Source organism: Misgurnus anguillicaudatus, chromosome 8, assembly GCF_027580225.2.
Source record: "Misgurnus anguillicaudatus chromosome 8, ASM2758022v2, whole genome shotgun sequence".
In the NCBI taxonomy this organism is placed as follows: domain Eukaryota; kingdom Metazoa; phylum Chordata; class Actinopteri; order Cypriniformes; family Cobitidae; genus Misgurnus; species Misgurnus anguillicaudatus.
In genome coordinates, this window is record NC_073344.2 from 18582228 (window position 1) to 18602765 (window position 20538).

At 36.8% G+C, this 20538-nt stretch overlaps 1 protein-coding gene across 1 annotated transcript; it reads right to left on the reverse strand.

The window, feature by feature from the left end:
* Positions 1 to 226: 226 nt before the first annotated feature.
* Positions 227 to 17188, reverse strand: LOC129449894 (immunoglobulin-like and fibronectin type III domain-containing protein 1). Its single transcript, XM_073870420.1, has 24 exons — positions 16947 to 17188; positions 16433 to 16555; positions 15991 to 16130; positions 15711 to 15810; positions 15567 to 15590; positions 14546 to 14591; positions 14221 to 14407; positions 13997 to 14111; positions 12179 to 12346; positions 11811 to 12083; positions 9522 to 11609; positions 9271 to 9395; positions 9019 to 9160; positions 8646 to 8939; positions 7024 to 7320; positions 6712 to 6891; positions 6499 to 6627; positions 6104 to 6411; position 6065; positions 5932 to 6017; positions 4880 to 5072; positions 3371 to 3667; positions 365 to 691; positions 227 to 249 (listed from the first exon to the last, which is right to left on the reverse strand). The coding sequence occupies exons 1-24, from the start codon at positions 16972 to 16974 to the stop codon at positions 245 to 247; spliced, it is 5676 nt and encodes a 1891-aa protein (XP_073726521.1). The 5' UTR covers positions 16975 to 17188; the 3' UTR covers positions 227 to 244.
* Between the last annotated feature and the right edge of the window lie 3350 nt (positions 17189 to 20538).

Sequence of the window (20538 nt, forward strand, 5' to 3'; positions counted from 1 at the left end):
ATGATTGTATCAAAGCATTTGCAATTTAAAACAATGAGAATTTGCTTTTATGTTGTGCACAACTGACTTGATGATGTGGACGTTGAACAAAGTGTTTTGAAAAATTTAGAAATGCTGACTGAGAAAAACTGTAATATCAATAAAAAACAACAATGCCATGGAAAATTATTTTATTTATTTATCGAATCATAATATATAATTTGTACATTATCAATTTGACTTGCAAGACACTGTTTTTCTTCATTTACTCTGTAAGACAAATTTTTTTTTAGATGTCAAAGTTTAAATCATATGGATTATAAACAAGTTTTCAACGCTCAACAAATACAGTGTAATAATTATAAACAGCCACTCGGACCAATACCTCTAACTACAAGTTTGGTGGAGCACTCAGCCTGTCCTAGGGGGCTTTCAGCCACAACCTTGTACTCTCCCATATCTTTGGGTCCAACCCTCAGAATGAGCAATGAACAAATGCCACACACATTTGTGATGTAGTAGTCGGCGTTTGTGTTGAGGCTGACGTTGTCATGGTACCAGGTGATATGTGGAGTCGGGTTGCCGATAACAGCACAGCTCATGTAGCACTCATAACCCGGTGGAGCTGCATGAAGTTTCAAAGGGACAATAAATTTAGGGGCCACCTGGAAGTCGATGGTCTTTGGTTTGGGCAACTCACACGTGAATTTTTCTGAAAATGAAAAGTAAAAAGCATGTATTGATTTAATACATTTTTGGTGACTTATGTAAGTATATGGGAAATATTGACTAAATGAAAGAACTGTAAACATGGCAGCGGATAGGTCCAGATGATTAAACAATTATATTACACTGCCCCACAGCTGTCAACCTTAAAGGGCCAACATTTACAGAACAAGATAAAGCAGATATAGTTTAACGGTTGTTTTATAGCTGACAGCCCAAACCCCACAGGTATAAACCTCAACAGAGGTGACCCATAAAGAGACACAGATTCACAGATCCATCCAATCGTCACTGTGCCCTTGAGCAAAGCACTTATCTCAGGTTTCTCCAGAGATCTTTCCGTGCAATTAGTCTTCTGTAAATTGCTTTTAGAAATGGTGTCTGTTAAATGACAAGTGCCCATTGACGGGGCAAAACATAATTTGTTTTCAGGGTTTAGTAGATGAAGCATACTGTAGCATGGTGGCGCAACAGATGTATGGGATCCATCAATTGAGGAAAACCCCATCTCTCTTTAAAGCCTTCAATAATTTCCTGGACCTTCTTTCCTTTTGACAAATAAATAAAAAAACGTTGGAGTGTGCGACAGCTACATCTCCCAAACAATGCAATGCACAGTTGCTTTTCCCAGGCCAAACAACTTAGCCAATGTTTAGAAGTCCACAGAGCAGCTGCAATTCTCAACTCTACAGGAACAGCCTGACGTAAATGGCTTTGCTGTCGGTTCAACAGTGGCCGCAATTTCTCGCACAGAATAGTAAATGTGCATCTCGCATTCGAAAATGTTCAAGCCATTGATCATCAGTAATATTTTTCCACCAGTCCCGACTTCAAGGCAAAGCCGCTCTCTGCATCTTTCTGTTCTGTTTCATTTTACAAAACATGGTGCAGCATGTTTACAACAACACATGCAGCTGTACTCTGACATAATATTACAGCGCTTTAACTTTACCCTTCCAGCTCCCGTTTTGACAAAACGCACATGAATGCTGGATGCTGGTCATTCAGTCATTAAAACACAGAAAATACAACGTGTTTTGATGGCTGAATGACCAGCATCCTGGTATAAAACAATAGGTTTAAAGTGACCGCTCTGGACGTCCATCCCTCACAGCCTCATTTTGGCAACAGAGGACAGAAGCGGTCAAAAGTGGACAAAAGAGATGAAGTAAAATTAGGTCTGTCAAAAGATTATTTGCGATTAATTGCATACAAAATTAAAGTGATTTGCATAATTTATGTGTGTGCAATGTGTGTAATTATTTTATATATATATATATATATATATATATATATATATATATATATATATATATATATACACATATACATATATATATATACATATACATATATATATACATATACATATATATATATATACATATACATATTTATATACATATACATATATATATATATATATACATATACATATATATATACATATATATATATATATATATATATATATACATAAACATTAATGTTTGTATTTAAGAAACATTTACATGTATATTTATATATATTTTGATAAATTTTATATTATAAATATAAATAAAAAATACCTAAAAACACATTATGTATCTGTGTATTTATATAAACATAATATATACACACAGTACACACACACATATATATTATTATGCAAACACAAACTTTTATTTTGTATGTGATTAATCGCTATTAATCTTTTGACAGCCCTAGTTAAAGGTATAGTGGAAGATTTTCTTTTTCCGGCTGGATCATCTAGAATATTGGTCATCCCAGTTGTCAATCATTCTGATAATATGTTTACATAAGGCCGTCTTACGTGCTCGTCCGCTTTTTGCGCATGGGCACTTTCAGGTGTATATGTGTGGTGGGCTACGGTTTCCATTCATTTTTCAAAATGTCTGAGGGTCGCAAGAGAAAAAATGTTTACAAATTGCATGACAAGTAGAGAAAGGGCTCTGAAGAAAGAAACAAGACCAGAGTGTTTTTGGGAGAATACTTCACACAGGTTGGGCTTCCCACTGATGTTCAGTCGTGAAGTTTCTACTCAACAAGTAAATATTGTCATGCTATTTGGAGAAATCCATTTAAAATCACTGCTAGTAAAAGTTGATGTAAGCTATTATTAGCGATGCTAGCCCTGGCACAAGTCACGAACCACGCAGACACAGTAAACATCTCAATGTATGAGCCACGCCAGCTATGCTCTCTCGTGCACACGTTAATAGGCGTTCCCTCTTGGAAGGAGGTAAAGGGTTGTGCATGTGCATTTTTTTTAAAGTGGAGGGGCGGTTCTTTTAAAAAATTTGTGAAAATCTTGCGCTATACCTTTAAAATACCAGGTTTGAACGATGATGTGTCTCTCCTGTCCACTTGTAATCCGATAGACCAAAACGCATGTAGTTACAAATAGCCTCATAAAAATAAAAAACTACAGTTTACATTTGAATTTATATTAATGTAAAAGAAATGGCGCGAGGAACTCAGATGCAAAAGCCCTAAACACTACCTTAATAAAAAAAAATGAGATAATGATATTAACCAAATGCTCTCGGCACATATTATACGTTCATCTTAAAAGATGGTACCATTTCTTTCTTACTTTTTAAAAGTCTAATATGCTATACAACTATTATTCAGGGAAACCCTGTTAACAAATGAATCCACAAACCTTTTTTCTTTGTGGTTCCCCAAACCGGAGACAGTGATGGCTCTGAAAGGCTTAAGTCGTTCTTTGCAAAAACTCTGAAGTTGTATTCTCTTCCAGGCAAGATGTTGATGACAGTGAATTTGTTGTTGAACAAACGGTCAGCGATGGTGCACCATGTCCCCTTAATCGAGTCCCTCTGCATGACCATGTAATGCAGACGGTCGTCCCGTTTCTCGTCAGGAGATGGAGCCCATGTAATTGTTACGGTGCCTTGGACATTCTGCTCCAGTTCTACTGGACCTGGAGGTTTGGGATCATCTAGAAAACAAACCATGTAGGCACCATTGGTATATTAGTCGTTTACAGTTGAAGCCACATCTGAGAGAGATTTATATTTACATTGCAAAAAATTACTTTCTTACTTAGTATTTTTGTCTTGTTTTCAGTAGAAATATCTAAAAATTCTTAAATCTAGATGTATTTTCTTGATGAGCAAAATGACCTAAGAAAATAAGTCTAGTTTTTAGACAAAAAAAAAAAAACATAAAATTTAAGTGAATTTGTACTGAGCCCCTAAGGTGACATTGGAGTAAAAAATCTAAAGTTTAGTTTCATGTGCTCACGTGATACTTTCATGTGCTCACGCAAACCTTAATGTGCCGATTTTTTTTGAAGTTTAGTTTTGCGCGCGCACGTGAAACTATCACGTGTGCACATAAAAGCGACAGTTTCACGTGCGCACGCAATAGTTTCAGGTTAGCACGCGAAAGTTTCACGTGAGGAAGCGAAACTAAATGCGGTAGTTGCACGTGCGCACACAATAGTTTCACTTGCGCACGCGAAAGTTTCACGTGCGCAAGCGAAAGTTTCACGTGAGCATGCGATAGTTTGAAGTGAGCATGCGATAGTTTCACTTGCACACGCGAAACTAAACTTTATTTAATTTTTGCTCCATGTCCCCTTAGGGGCTCTGTAAATTTGAGCTAAAAACAAGCAAAAATATCTGCCAATGGGGTGAGAAAAAAATATTGAAATAAGTTCAAGCATAATTTTCTCACCCCATTGGCAGATATTTTTGCTTGTTTTAAGCACAAATTCACTTAAATTTTATGGGTTTTTTTTGTCTAAAAACTAGAATTATTTTATAGGTAATTTTATACATCTTAATTTAAGAATTTTTTTTTTTTTTAGATATTTTTACTGAAAACAAGGCAAAAAAATACAAAAAAAGATTTTTTACATTGCTCATTTATGCATTTTGCTATACATATTTTTGATGGTATCCCTGGGAAATGAACCCATGACATTTGCGTTGCTAGCACAAAACTTTTTACCAGCTTAGCTACAGGATAAAAATGCTATTAAAAATATAAACAGGTCCACAACAGTTTACCCAAAATAAAGGTTCTACCATTATGTTTTAAAATTGTTTGTGAACTTTCCCTTAACGCAATTTGTTTCATCTTTCCCAAATGAAGCAAGAATAAAAAAGTAAATAACGGGTAAAAACAGAATATTGAAATACATTACCAGTGACTTTAATTTCAATACTGAAAGTGTCCTGGCCCACCACATTCTTGATAGTGACCGTATAGATGCCAGTGTCACACAGCTCTGATGTGTAAATAAATAGTTGAGAGCCTTTGTCAAAATTAGTAATCGTCACATGTTTGCCTACAGGAAAACCGTCTTTTAGCCATGTGATGTCGGGTAAAGGAGAGGCCTATGAATAAAATATAACAAATATATAGCGCTGATACATCATACAAAAAAACACATTTTTATGTTGACTGCTATTTTTAGTATTAGTTTTACAATATTACAGTAAGTTTTTTTTAGGTAAATTTTTTTTTAACTTTTAGGAGGATCTTTTCAAATGCAATATACATAACTAAATAATCAGTAGTGTATAAAAACCTGACAAAATGTACAGTACATACACCATTTCGCACTGCCATGTTCCTACAGTTGCCCTAAATGCACAAACGGTTCAATACAGCACGTATTATCACTTTAGCTACATATATACTGCAGGTGAAAGTGGAAAAATGGAAAAATGTGATCCATATCCATGATTTTCTTATCTAAACAGCACAAATCCAATTTTTTCTAATCAGACCCAGAACACTTTTATATGTGGTCCTACATCGGAAAAATAACTGATGTATTGCAATGCGACTTCAGTCTGAACAGTCATGTCACATTTCATCCAACTTTTACGAGCAGCATCCCTGTTTATTTTCGCAAACACAGTGTGCTGCGTCTGACGTCATGTCTTGTTCTGCGCATGCGGATCACTTCAAGGCCCTATACTGTTCACACATAAGATTGATGGCAGTCACATTTAAATGATAAAGTGAACATTGATTTCTGCAAAAAATCTGAAATGAGCATTAAGACCTGCAGTGTGAACTTAGCCTCTGTTTGTCCGGTGGCCGCTACTGTAGCTTCCCTATGCGTTTTGAAAGGAAGGGGTGAACTGTGGACGTTGGTTGCAGTTCACAATCTCACCACTAGATGCCACAAAAATCTACACAGTGGACCATTAAATGGATATTTCTTGTGTTTGTTTGATATCGTACCTCAAAACTGACGCTGACACGCACAGTGTTTCCGGCCTTAACAACCATAAAGCTCTTCATTTTACTGTCAGTGAACTTTGGTTTAACTGCAAGAAAACAAAAACCAAATCAAAATATTTTTTGTGTAACTAACCCTGCAAAAAAAAAGAAAAAAAAGCTGTATGCATTTAACTGGTGGGGGCATGGCGATGATGTAATTGTCCAAGCCTTGTGGAAGCCCCTCCCCTCCTTCATTGGTCGCAATTACTCTTACCCAATAACTGGCCATTGACTTCAGGCCCACGATAGTAAAGGAAGTCTGAATCACCGCATTTGTATTGCATCGACTCCAATCAAGTTGATCTGTGGGTCTGATTTCCAAAAAATAGCCTTTTGCTTCATCTTCCACACCTTTCACCTCTGTTGGTTTAGTCCATGATAGGGATAGATTGGTGTAGCTGGATCCAGTTATTTTGAGATCTTTGACTTGACCAGGAGGCTCTAGACCGATTTTTACATGAAAATTATTATATATAATTTCAAGTGGCACTGGGTGTAAGATATTGACATTTGTTCAATGTGTCTTACTTTTGGGGTCTCTTGCGAATGCACATTCAGAGGGCCAACTTGGTTCCCCAGGGCCACATGTGTTAATAGCATTCACCCTGAATTCATACTCCGCTCCCTCTATGATATCTTTTACAGCGTATTTTTTCTCTACAGACAATAAAAACAAGTTAGAGTTGTACTTACAATAAGATTTCTTTTAAATTAATGCCACATAGATTAATATGTCAAGACCTCTGATTGGCTCATCTTTTGGGTTCACTTGACTCCATATATTGCTGCCCTTTTTGCGTTTTTCCACATTGTAGCCGATAATGCTGCCACCTCCGGTGTTCGATGGAGGGAGCCATGCCAGGTTAATGCAGTCTTTGAAGGCACTGGCTATTTTTGGAGGAGCAGGAGAACCGGGAAATGCTGGAAATAGACAGAAGACATTTTTGCCATGTTTATACGAAGGCTAACAGCTGATCATTATCTATACTGTATTTTACATCGAAACATTGACAGAAATATAAGACAGCCAAGAGAGGAAGAGAGCAAACTCACCCAAACTGCCTGCAGCAATAACCTCACTTGTCAAGTTATCGCTGAGGCCTTCAGAGTTTTTCGCCCGTATCTTGTAGCAGTACTTTCGACCGCGTTCGACATCTGTGTCTCTGTAGGTAGGCTGTTCGGGAATGTCTCCGATTTTAGTCCAGGTGTTTCGTCCCACCTGCTGTCGTTCCAGGTTGTAATTAGTCACTTTGCAGCCGCCATCGTCTTTTGGGGGCTTCCATTTAAACTCGACGGCAGACAGGGAGCTTTCAACAGTTTCAACAGGCCCTTGAGGGGGAGTTGGTTTATCTGGTGAACAGAAATGTAGAGGGTATTTAAGTAAAATGTGTAAAGTGTTCACAGCAAAAAATGACACTCTTATTTAATATTTTTGTACAAAGTACAAATATCTAAAAATTCTTAAAGGGATAGTTCACCCAAAAATTCAAATTCTGTCATCATTTACTCACTCTCATGTTGTTACAAACCTGTATAAATTTCTTTGTTCTGATTAACACGAAGAAAGATATTTTGAGGAAAAAACTTTCGTGAGCCCCATTCACTTCCATAGTAGGAAAAAAATACTATGGAAGTAAATGGGGCTCACAAAACGGTTTGATTACGAACATTCCTCAAAATATCTTTCTTCGTGTTCTTCAGAACAAAGACATGTATAAAGATTTGTGCATAAAACGACCTAAAAAAATCTGATAAGCAAAAAAAATTTTTTTTCTTAAAGATAAGAAAAATTCAAGAAAAATTTGCTTACCCCATTTACAAGACCTCCTTGCTCATTTTAAGCACATATTCACTTAATTTTTATATTTTATATATATTTTTAGATAATTTGCTCATCAAGAATATGCATCTTGATTTAATAACTTTAGATATTTGTACTTAAAACAAGACAAAAATACTAAGAAGAATGTAATTTTTTGCAGTGCGTTATTTTTTTCAGTTGAATATGAATGTGGAAGTTTTTTAAGCAATATTTTCCATACAATGAAAATTCATAGTAACCATGACTTATATTTGGGTAAAACACAGTCCTGGCAACAACAACAACAAAAAAAAACACATGTCCGCTTTTCAATTGAAACATATATTAAAATGTAAATCCAAAATAAAACTAGACTCTCACACTGCAAAAAATGATTTTCAAGAAAAATTTCTTAGTGTTTTTGTCTCGTTTTCAGTAAAAATATAAAAAATTCTTAAATTAAGATGCTTTTTCTTAATGAGCAAAATGACCCAAGAAAATAAGTCTAGTTATTAGACTAAAAATATCAAATTGAAGTGATTTTGTGCGTAAAACAAGCAAAAAAATCTGCCAATGGGGTGAGCAAAAAAAAGAATCTTGAACATTTTTCCTAAACACTTAATTCAAGAAAAAAATTCAAGAAAAATTTGACCACCCCATTGTCAGATTATTTGCTTGTTTTATGCACAAAATCACTTAAATTTTATATGTTTGGTCTAAAAACTAGACTTATTTTCTTGGGTCGTTTTGCTCATCAAGAAAAAGCATCTTAATTTAAGATTTTTTTTATATTTTTACCGAAAACAAGCACCTAATACATGACCTGTATTTTTTTTTACTTTTTGTCCCTTTTATATTAAATTTCAACACATACCAAGCACAATAAGTTTTGACGATGCCTCCACGGTGGCAAACTCATTCTTAATTTTGACTTTAATCTCGCTCGTATCTTTGCGCTGGCATTTAGCGAGACGGAGGCGGCTGTGAGTTGAAGACTTCTCGATTTTGACACCGTGACCCTCTTGCAGCTCCTCGTCATCTTGAAACCACTGAATCCTAATGGGATCTTTCCCTGAGAACGGCAGCTTGAAGGAAGCGCTCTCTCCAGTTTTCACATTAACAGGCTCTGAGAATTTACTCAGGGCATCTGCATCAATTTTAGGAGGATCTGAATGGAGATTAATCATAAATATTAAGGTGGTTTTGTTTTGACATACAGAAGTAAACTCAGTGTTAGCCATCCTTACCTTCAATGGTTAATGTAGCCTCTGATTTACATCCTTCTGCCTCAAACTTGTATTTCCCTGAATCTTTATCATGGCAGTTGTTGATGATGAGTTTGTGTTGAGCCCCATCTTTGACCACCGTAATTGTGTCCTTAGGCTCCAACTGATACATAGGGAAGATATTTGTTTAATCTGAATTTCATCCAGTCAAGGTTTCTAATCATTTTCACAACAGAACTGTATATGTACTAAAAGTACTGTATATTGTTTAACCTCTTTGCCATCTTTGTACCACATCCCAGTGCTATCTTCACTGCTAAGCTTGCAGGACAATTCTGCTCGTTCTCCGACTTTGGCTGCAGTATTAGACAAACCGCTCAAGAAGTGAACTCTGTGGTCTGGATAAAAGCACATAGAAAACAAGACATTATCCATCTATTATTATCTATCACTGATAGATTATTAACAGTTATGTCATGTCACTGAGCTTAGATGAAAAACTAAAAGAACAGATGTGTACGTACCTATAAGGGTGTCAGGAACTAGTTCACCAACTCGCTTCTTACGTTTTTTATCTCCAATTCCTTTTTCATCCTTCCCTGTTTCTCCCAGAGTAGATCCAATATTGACTTCTCCATTCCTTGCCGCCATGGCTGCCATCCTATTGGCAGCATCTTGCTTGGCCTGCGCTTTTCTCGCTGCCTCTTCTCTTTCCGCCTGTGCCCTCCTTGCTGCTTCATCTCGTTCAGCCTGGGCTTTCCTCGCTGCCTCATCTTTTTCTTCCTGGGCTTTCCTCCTGGCTGCCTCATCTCGTTCAGCCTGAGCTTTCCTCGCTGCCTCATCTTTTTCTTCCTGGCCTTTCCTCCTGGCTGCCTCATCTCGTTCAGCCTGGGCTTTCCTCGCTGCCTCATCTTTTTCTGCCTGGCCTTTCCTCCTGGCTGCCTCATCCCGTTCAGCCTGGGCTTTCCTCTTGGCAGCCTCATCTCGTTCAGCCTGAGCTTTCCTCGCTGCCTCATCTTTTTCTTCCTGGCCTTTCCTCCTGGCTGCCTCATCTCGTTCAGCCTGGGCTTTCCTCGCTGCCTCATCTTTTTCTGCCTGGGATTTCCTCCTGGCCGCCTCATCTCTTTCTTCCTGGGCTTTCCTCCTGGCCGCCTCATCTCTTTCTTCCTGGGCTTTTCTCCTGGCCGCCTCATCTTGTTCAGCCTGGGCTTTCCTCCTGGCTGCCTCATCTCTTTCTTCCTGGGCTTTTCTCCTGGCTGCCTCATCTCTTTCTTCCTGGGCTTTTCTCCTGGCTGCCTCTTCTTGTTCACCCTGGGCTTTCCTCGCTGCCTCATCTCTTTCTTTCTGGGCTTTCGTTGTTGCCTCATCTCGTTCAGCCTGTGCTTTCCTCCTGGCCGCCTCATCTCGTTCAGCCTGTGCTTTCCTTCTGGCCGCCTCATCTCTTTCTTCCTGGGCTTTCCTCCTGGCCTCCTCATCTTGTTCAGCCTGGGCTTTCCTCGCTGCCGCATCATCTCTTTCTTCCTGAGCTTTCCTCCTGGCCTCCTCATCTTGTTCAGCCTGGGCTTTCCTCCTGGCCGCCTCATCTCCTTCTTCTTGGGCTTTTCTCCTGGCCGTCTCATCTCTTTCTTCCTGGGCTTTCCTCCTGGCCGCCTCATCTCTTTCTTCCTGGGCTTTCCTCCTGGATGCCTCATCTTGTTCAGCCTGGGCTTTCCTCGCTGCCTCATCTCTTTCTTTCTGGGCTTTCCTTGTTGCCTCATCTCTTTCTGCCTGGGCTTTCCTCCTGGCCGCCTCATCTCGTTCAGCCTGGGCTTTCCTCCTGGCCGCCTCATCTTGTTCAGCCTGGGCTTTCCTCCTGGCCGCCTCATCTCTTTCTTCCTGGGCTTTCCTCCTGGTCGCCTCATCTCGTTCAGCCTGAGCTTTCCTCCTGGCCGCCTCATCTTTTTCTGCCTGGGCTTTCCTCCTAGCCGCCTCATCTCTTTCTTCCTGGGCTTTTCTCCTAGCCGCCTCATCTCGTTCAGCCTGAGCTTTCCTTGCTGCCTCATCTCTTTCTTTCTGGGCTTTCCTCGTTGCTTCATCTTGTTCAGCCTGGGCTTTCCTCCTGGCCGCCTCATCTCGTTCAGCCTGGGCTTTCCTCCTGGCCGCCTCATCTTGTTCAGCCTGGGCTTTCCTCCTAGCCGCCTCATCTCCTTCTTCCTGGGCTTTCCTCCTGGCCGCCTCATCTTTTTCTGCCTGGGCTTTCCTCCTGGCTGCCCCATCTTGTTCAGCCTGGGCTTTCCTTGCTGCTTCATCTCTTTCTTCCTGGGCTTTCCTCGCTGCCTCATCTCGCTCATCCTGGGATTTTCTCCTGGCCGCCTCATCCCGATCAGCCTGGGCTTTCCTTGCAGCTTCATCTTTTTCTTCCTGGGCTTTTCTCCTGGCCGGTTCATCTCGTTCAGCCTGGGCTTTCCTCGTTGCCTCATCTTTTTCTGCCTGGGCTTTCCTAGCTGCTTCATCTCTTTCTTCCTGGGCTTTTCTTTCCAACTCGTCCTTTTCTCTTTGCAGTCTGGCTTGCTCCTCAACTAGACGTCCAGCAAGTTCGTCCACTTCGTCAGCTTTCCCATGGGCATTATCTTCTGTAAACAGCATACATATTATAAAACTATTACCGAAATACAGTGATCAGTGTTGACACATTGATGACTTGGAACTTGAACTGAATTTGGTGACAAACCACATAATGTTAAATTTAAATTCAAATTGGATTTATTGAGTTTCAATTAAAAGGAATCATATGGTAACTGCACTATTACGTTAATGCAAATCAATAAACCTACCTTCAACAACTAAAGTCCCCTGGCTTGACTTGAGTCCCACAATAGCCGAGTAGACTCCCTTATCCTCTGCTTTACAGTTTTTAACTGCCAGTTTGTGAGAGTGCTTATTTTTGGAGACTGTGATATCATATTTTTCTCCCGGCTCAACAGTGATGTCATTGGCGGACCAGGTGATTTGTGGAAGAGGTTTCGATAGGGAACACTCAAACACTGCATCCTGACCCTGAACCACTGTAGTGTCCTTCAAAGCACTTTCAAAATGCACATCAGGTACTGAAAGCATAAGTACATGTAATAAAATAACCTCACAAACAATAAGGAATAAGTTTTGCACTATGCAAAAAAAGATTTGTATTACAACTTCTTACAGCTTAAGGAAGTTGAGAACATGTTTGCATCCTCAACATCCACTTGGTATAATCCAGCATCTTCTGGGACAAGATCCCTAATGCTGAACAAGTATGTTTCACCAAATTGTTTCATATTATGTCTTTTGGAGTCATCAGATCCATCCCCATAGTCGAGCAGTTTCCCATCTTTGTATAGATAAAGTACAATAAATTTCCTTTTACATTCCATTCATGCATTTGGCAGATGCTTTTTTCCAAAGCAACTTACAGGACATTAGAACAAAGATACTAAAAATAATTAGATTGAGCACTCCTTTAACTATAAATAGAGGCTCAATATGGTCTATCTGGCAATGTATGTCCCACCTTTCAGTTAAAAGAACCAATCATCAATCGATAACGACTGCCGATTGTTTGGGGAAGGGGCTTTAAACAGAGTTGCGTGAGATGCAACCCCGAAAGTTTGTTTTAGCTCAGTTTGAGCTTACAAAACAAAGGTTATATAACAGTTAATGTCAGGTTTAATTGTTGTTCAGATATACAGTATGTAGTTTAATTGTGATTTAAGAAATATCTGTCTTTCCCTATTCAAGCACACTGCTGATAGGTCTTGCATGACCAAAATAATTGCCTGGAGGCATTGCAAACATGGCCGCCTAGTGGCACGACTTCGCTAAAAGAACTGTTGTTGTTGTTGCAATTCATTGACTGGCCGCTATAGACTGGCTCAAAAGGGATTCAATCCCATAGACCCCCATGTTAAAACGCCCAACTTTACAGCAGAAATAAATATGTTACAGCCTGGTTCAAAAAGTGTTTTTGGTCAGTATAGCTAGCTTGCCCTTTATGACATTTGTGAGCCCTTTATGACATTTTGTAACAGTTTTTTTCAACTGAGTTTCAAATGACTATAAATGATCCCAAACGAGGCATAATGGTCTTATCTAGCGAAACGATTGTCATTTTTGACAAGAAAAATAAAAAATATCCACTTTTAAACCACAACTTCTCGTCTAGATCCAGTCGTGATGCGCCAGCGTGACCCCACGCAATACATCATGACGTCAAGAGGTCACAGAGAAACTCCGCCCCAGTGTTTACAAATGTGTTGAAAGAGGACCGTTCCTACATTGTTATATGTCAACTGATACTAATTTTTGTCTTTGTGTCAGTTTATTGTTTACAATGGTCCGCAAATTTGCGTTTTATATGTAACACGTGACCTCCCTACGTCACTACGCATTTACGTTAGGTTGCGCTGGACCGGACCTAGACGAAAAGTTGTGGTTTAAAAGAGCATATTTTTATTTTTATTGTCAAAAATGAAAATCGTTTCGCTAGATAAGACCCTAATGCCTCGTTTGGGATCGTTTAAAGTCCATTAAAATGAAAAAAATCCTGCAATGTTTTTCTCAAAAAACATAATTTCTTCTCGACTGAACAAAGAAAGACATCAACATTTTGGATGACATGGTGGTGAGTAAATTATCTGGATTTTTCTTTTAAGAAAATGGAATATTCCTTTAAGCCTTAAAGTTCTGCATAATTAAGGGCGTGGTCACTTGAGTGACAGGTGAACTGCCGTGGTTTCAACAACCAGTCACTTCAGCTTCACCAACCTCTTTACCCATTTTCGATTATCCGCAAGTGATGCGCGGTGACGAGATGCCAAGATGGTGACGGTAGGCCCCGCCTACTTTTGGCTTCAAAAAAGCTCTTCACAAACCTATGAGTGACGTCACGAACACTACGTCCACATTTTTTACAGTCTATGGATCAAACCGATGTCCTTTTGTGCTAGCGCAATATCTTTTAAGCTACAGGATGAGGTACTTACTTTGTAAAGCAAGATTTTATTGCTGGGATCCTTCAACTTCATGTCGAGCTCAAATTTAGCTGTTCCATCAGTTATTACCTCTATCTGTTTCATGCTGTCGACTTTCTCAACATACTGAAACGGAAAAGAGTTGACAGTTATTAGAAATTGATATGTACAGTTTAGCTAAAATGTCTTCTTCAGTACTATAACTGGCACAAATGACAAACACTACACGCAAAACCTTGGACTGCTCCGCTTCTCTTTCCATCTTCATTTGGTTGAGTTTTCTCAGCATCCAGCGAAAGTCAGTGACTCCATATTCATGACAGATGCGCTCGTAATCTTTCCTGTGTGCACTCAGTAACACCTCCCAGAACCTTGGATCAATTTCTCCCTCCTTACATGGCTTTTCTTTTCTCATAACAACTCTGAATAGAGTTTAAAGTGTTTGTTTTGGTTACTGAAAAAATGTATTACTTTATTTTTGTCACTCCTCACATAATAAATACATTACACAAAAAGATAAATGAGTCATTAAATGAAAACAGAAAGCAGTGGTACATTACTTTTTCTTCAACATTTTTCTGAAATCCTCAGGGTCATTTTTAGGAGCTGCAAAATAGACAGATTTTACTTTTATTTTGTAAACTGTATTTATGAATCAGTGCATTTTCTAATATTGAAGTCTGTGTAGAGTCATATCACAGAATTGTTAGATGTTTTTCTGAAACATGTTACAAGGACTGTGAACTATGTAGTACTGAATTGTGGAGTTACACATTAAAAAGTTTTCCCACAGTTCTGGGTTCAGGATTATTTGGGTGGGGCTAAACGGTGGCTCAATGACACACTGGAGCCAACAAGCATGGCCCCGCCCCTAACACAATCGCAAGCATCCATTCAGGTTGGAGCTGTATTTGAAAGTTAAAAGAGGAGGTAGCACTTTCCCGAAATCTTTCAGTGCCAACAGTGGACATGCCCCCAGCACTTGAGAGCAGAGTATCCTGCCTATTTTTCCAAGATTTTAAAGGGGACATATTATGAAAATGTGACTTTTTCCATGTTTAAGTGCTATGAATCCCCAGTGCTTCTATCAACCTAGAAAATATGAAAAATATCAACCCAGTAACAAGTTTTGGTAAACAATTCTCTGAAAGAATGTGAAAAAATAGGTTACTGAAATTTGTCTACCCTTGTGATGTCAGAAGGGGATAATATCGCCCCTTAATCTGCACTATCCAACCACGACACTGCCATTTAGTGCAGAGATCAGCTCATTTGCATTTAAAGGGACACACCCAAAACGGTACATAAATATGTGGTACCTACAAAGTGGCAATTTTAACATGCTATAAAAAATATCTATATAATATTTTGAGCTAAAACTTCACATATGCACTCTGGGGACACCAAAAATGCATTTGACATTTTAAAAAAGTCTTAGAAATGTCCCCTTTAATTTGACGTTTAATATAAAAAAAATTTCTGTGGTGTCACAATCTGAGAACACATTTATTATCTGACTTTACACTGACTTTAACTTCTTGGCATTTCAAGTACGGTTACATACAAGCACACATAGCCTACCTGGCTTTCTCTTTTTGAACCCAACTGGAAGGAAAAGAAAGAAATTGTTTATGTTATATGTTATTTTATCACGTTATGAGTTATTGAAGAATAACATTGAAGTACACTTTTATTTTCGAATAAACTGTCAGTTTGTTAAAGTACCCTCAATAACATTCAGCGCAGCGGTACAAACAGCTCTTCCGAATGGATTTATGGCAAGACATTTATAAGTGTCTGCTTGTTCTGAAGACACATGCGGTAACTGAGAAGAAAAAAATCCTTTTTAGAGCAAATGTTTATGTGGGGGAAACAATGCATAAACAAATCATTTTTTTTTTTACGTCAACATGGCTATTAAAGATGCAGAAGATGAAAACAAATAAAAGAAGACATATGACACTTAGCACAGCGTAGCCAATATGGGCTAAAAATTGCATTTCACCTCCAGTATATATTCTCCATTTCTTTGATCAAATCTTGTTATATATTTTTCTGTATCAGAGATATCTCCCTTGTTACATCCCCACGAGACCTCCGGTACTGGATCTCCATTTACAATAGCTGTGAAAAGGGCCTGCTTGCCTGCAAACAGAGCAAAACACAAAGTACGATTAGGAGATACCTCAAATTGTTCAACAACAACAGAATAAAAAAATGCCTTAGATATAGGGGCACTAATAGGTAGATTAAGTAACTTAAAGCTTAATTAATTGTAATTAATTTAAACCATATTTTAAAACATAAAGTCGCACTCTCTGAAGTATTGCAGTACCCTTGTTTGCCTGTAGGTGCCCCCCAAGCACAACTCCACCTATGTACCCTGCTCAATCAGGGCCATAATATGAAAGCATTAGTGGTAAAAATGAGTTACAGTAATCTATTACCTTCCTGAATAGTTAAGGGTATAGGTTTTCTAGTAAAATCTGGAGTAGTCATTCCAGGCGGCAGTTCCTCAACGTATTGAGTGATCATAACTCCAGGCAACTTAGATCTCTTCCTAATGGCCACTGTAATATATATCAGTAAAGAATTAAAAGATAAATGATGTACATTGTTTATATGAATTACCTATACAGACAAATTTAGATAACATGCAGAAAATAGATGCATGAGGGCAAGTTTTATCACAGAAAATATGTAAATATTAAAAAGAGTGAATATTAAACTGAGTAATAAAGACTGTGGTCCTTGGCTGATAAATGATCCAAAGAAAAAAACAATAATTCAGAATTCAAACATAAATGCTTTAGTCACGTATGACACCAGCAAAGAAAAAGGTAGGATAAATTATTTTTTAAATCAAACATCATATAAGCTGGATCGTCATTTAGGTCTTTTTTAAACAATGTGAAATAAATACACTTATAGCAATTGCACAAAATAAGGATTTGAACTTACCCCCTGTTCCTTCTGCTGGTTTCTTCATTTTCAAAGCACTAGCTCTTCCTTTTTTTCAAAATTATTACTAAAAATGAAAATAAATTATTATTATTTAACATTTAATATGTACTAATCAATTTCGGTTACTTTTTTTCTCTGACCATTTATAAAGCAAATCTATAAGATACAGTACATGCGTTCCTCAAAAGCAGACCATTATGGTAATATAAGTTGTTCAGGCATTAAAAGTTTTTTAAATGTTCTTCAGAGTGATGAACTCTTCAGACTTATAAACCTTTGAGAAGATGGACTGTACCACTGCCGAAAGGTTTATAAGTGTAAATAAGAAATATGAAACTTCATCTGACAGACATATTTCTCTATCGACGCCACTTGCCGTGCCATCAAATGTCTGCACCTATTACCCAGATAATAAAATATAACAAAATATAATCTGTAATCTGTGACAGACAATGTCATATTTTTTGAAAATAGACCATATATGAATCAGGAATAAAAACAGGCGAAACCATTTGGTTTATCAACTCCTCATATATTATAGGCTACACTACAATAAGAATACCTACTTGGTTACTGACAGAAATTGTACTTACGAGTCATTGACCTTTAGAAAATTAAGCTATAAAGATATATTAGGAGCTTGATATTATATATATTGCGAGTAAACTGGCTGACATAAGTTTATATTACAGCATATTAAACTTCACAGGATCCTTAATGACTGTGAGCCACAGGGGATTGACTTGACCCCATCTGCTTTGATAGGTCACATACCTCATAAAAGTTATTACACTTGAGCACCCCAACTCTTTTTAGGTGTGAAATTTTACACCAATTGAAATTGAAAGATCAACTTAATAACAGATCGTAATAGCAGAGGAACACATTTTACAATGTCTGTTTTATGATGTTCTCTTCAAGAATTTGAGTAGAAGTTTTAGAAATTATTTACTTAGAAAGAACAGCGCATTTTAAAAAGTGAAAGTTGGATGTACTTAAAAAAAATACTTTAGTTGGGAACACTTAAAAAATTACTATAGGTTTATTAAATTAAATGCTCTCACTTTAAGTGTAAAAATTACTTTAACTGATAACACCTAAAAATGTAAGTTTATCAATTTAAAATTTTCACTTAAAATGAGGAAATTTTTGTAAAAAATAATACTTTTTCTTTTAGAAGTTACCAATTGATGGAAAGTTACAAACTCTTCCTTTTTTATAGTGCAAACGGTGTTAAAATCAAATAAAATACAATAAAATAATTTTTAAATACAATAAAATAATGAAAAAAAGACAACGAGAGGTTGTACATTTTTGTGTCTTCAATAACTTTAGATATGCACTGAAAAAAATTATTCATTGAATTTAATCAATTTTTTTAAGGTAAGTGGTTGCAATCAATTTATTTAAGCTACATTTAAAAAAAGTTTTATATTTTATTTTACTTTACTAATCTTTTTTTGTTTAAATATAGCTTAAATAAATTGATTGCAACCACTTACCTTAAAAAAAATTGATTAATTTTTTTCAGTGTGTGAAAACAAGAAAATATGCTATATTTAATATTAAAATATTGTTATTAAAATATTATATTTATTATTGCATTTTGATTAGCATTACAATATACATATTAATGTTATATTATTGCTATATTTTAATATTAAAATATTTATTATTATTATTAAGATTTATTAATATATTCTGACTTTGACAATGATGTATTAGGCCTATATTTGTAAGCATTAGAAAAAAGCAAGATCATTCACACAATTTTTCCTGTAGTACAGTGCAACACCTTAAGAGACTCTAAACAACATGGGAACTTACTTTTCATCATTTTGCCCAAATTAAGATTTAAACCCATAAACTATCTGTATTTTTTTTTTAAGAATTAATTTTCAATATTTACTTGTATGTAATAAATTTAAAGCTGTTCTTACTTGAAAAACAAAGATAAAGAACTCACCTTCAAGTCCAGCTGCCTCGATCAACACAACTGTCTTTGACTCCCAAAATTTAAAGCTGCAGTTCCTTTATGTTCAGCTATAAAACAGTAGTGGGACAATTTTGAAAGCTCTCAAGCTGTTGACTCTTATTAGCTGTCACATTAAATTGTTATTCGGGTAAGGTTTATGGTAGCGGTGTGACTGCGGCTCTGTCTGTGACCCGTGGTCACACTTTTTCTGTAAATTGTATCAGTGACATTCAAGTTCCTTTTGTGACTGTTCATTCACCACTGCCAGGGACAAGACGTGATCTCACCTTTGCCATAAAATAAAATGGATCACGTTAACACTGTATCACACCATTTGAGTAACACACATCACAAATTATGTTGTCTGGTCCTCGAGACCAAGCTACTGTAGTAAATTCTTGTGCTATTTATATCATAATGTTGTCTCACTGGTAGCGGTCATGCATCAAGTTCATTGGACAACTAAAAGGTATTTTCTGATTATTTTGCATTGCATATTATGCTTTAATCTGTGCTTGCACGTCATACAGTAGCATAAATGCAAGTGTCTGGGTATGTAAAGAATACAGTAATAGTATAGTAATATTCAATGTGCATAGGAGATGGCCTACAATACAACATTTGGAAAATTATATAATGTATTAGCCTATGTTTTATATTCTGTGCTGTTAACAATAGGATGCAGTAAACACTAAACCAGAGTGTTACCGCATGCTACTATTTCATTACTCTGTCACTGATTCATAATCACGTAAGGACATAATGAACAGATAATTCCATCTTATGACTTATGTGTATATATACGGCATCAGATGATAGGTGCCATTTGACATTCACAAGAGCTGACCATGTTTTACATGCCCAGGCAGCTTAGCAGATCTCACAAGCAAGTGTTAACATTATTTGTACCCAATAAAAACATATATAACTCCAGGACTTGAAACGTTGTTCCTCAGCACCCGAGCTGAGCATCTGGAATAAAATGCATTTAGGTCACTAACAAATATTAATAATTGCTTACATTTTTCTTATTTTATTTTTTTTATTTTATTTTATTTTATTTTATTTTATTTTATTTTATTTTATTTTATTTTATTTTATTTTATTTTATTTTATTTATTTTAAAAGGGACCATGTACAATTTTAAACATAAATGTTTCCATTGTTTGCATTGTACCGAATTTAGCCAAAGGCTAATTTTTTTTCTACAGTCCCTCAGGTAATAGCTAACATAACTACTGTGCAAATGCCTTAGGCCACCATGCCACATTTAGATTTGTTGTTTTTGCAATGTTATAGTGATCATATATAATTGTTTCTCAGTCTCTTTAATAGAATACATCCAGAAAACACAGGAAATGTGTATATAGTATTAAAAATTTAAAACATTTTAAAGAAATTAGTCTTTTTACTTCATTCTGCTCAAAAACACTCAAGATGTATTTAGAGCAAAGAGAGGTCACACTAAACACCGACGATGCCTAAAGAAGACATTTAGTCCTGAAAATTAATTGATTAATTAATTTTTTTTGTACATATTTCCTGTATTTTCTGTTTGTATCTTAATAAAATAGATTAAAAAATAAATATGGATGGACATTAAAACTTGGTGGT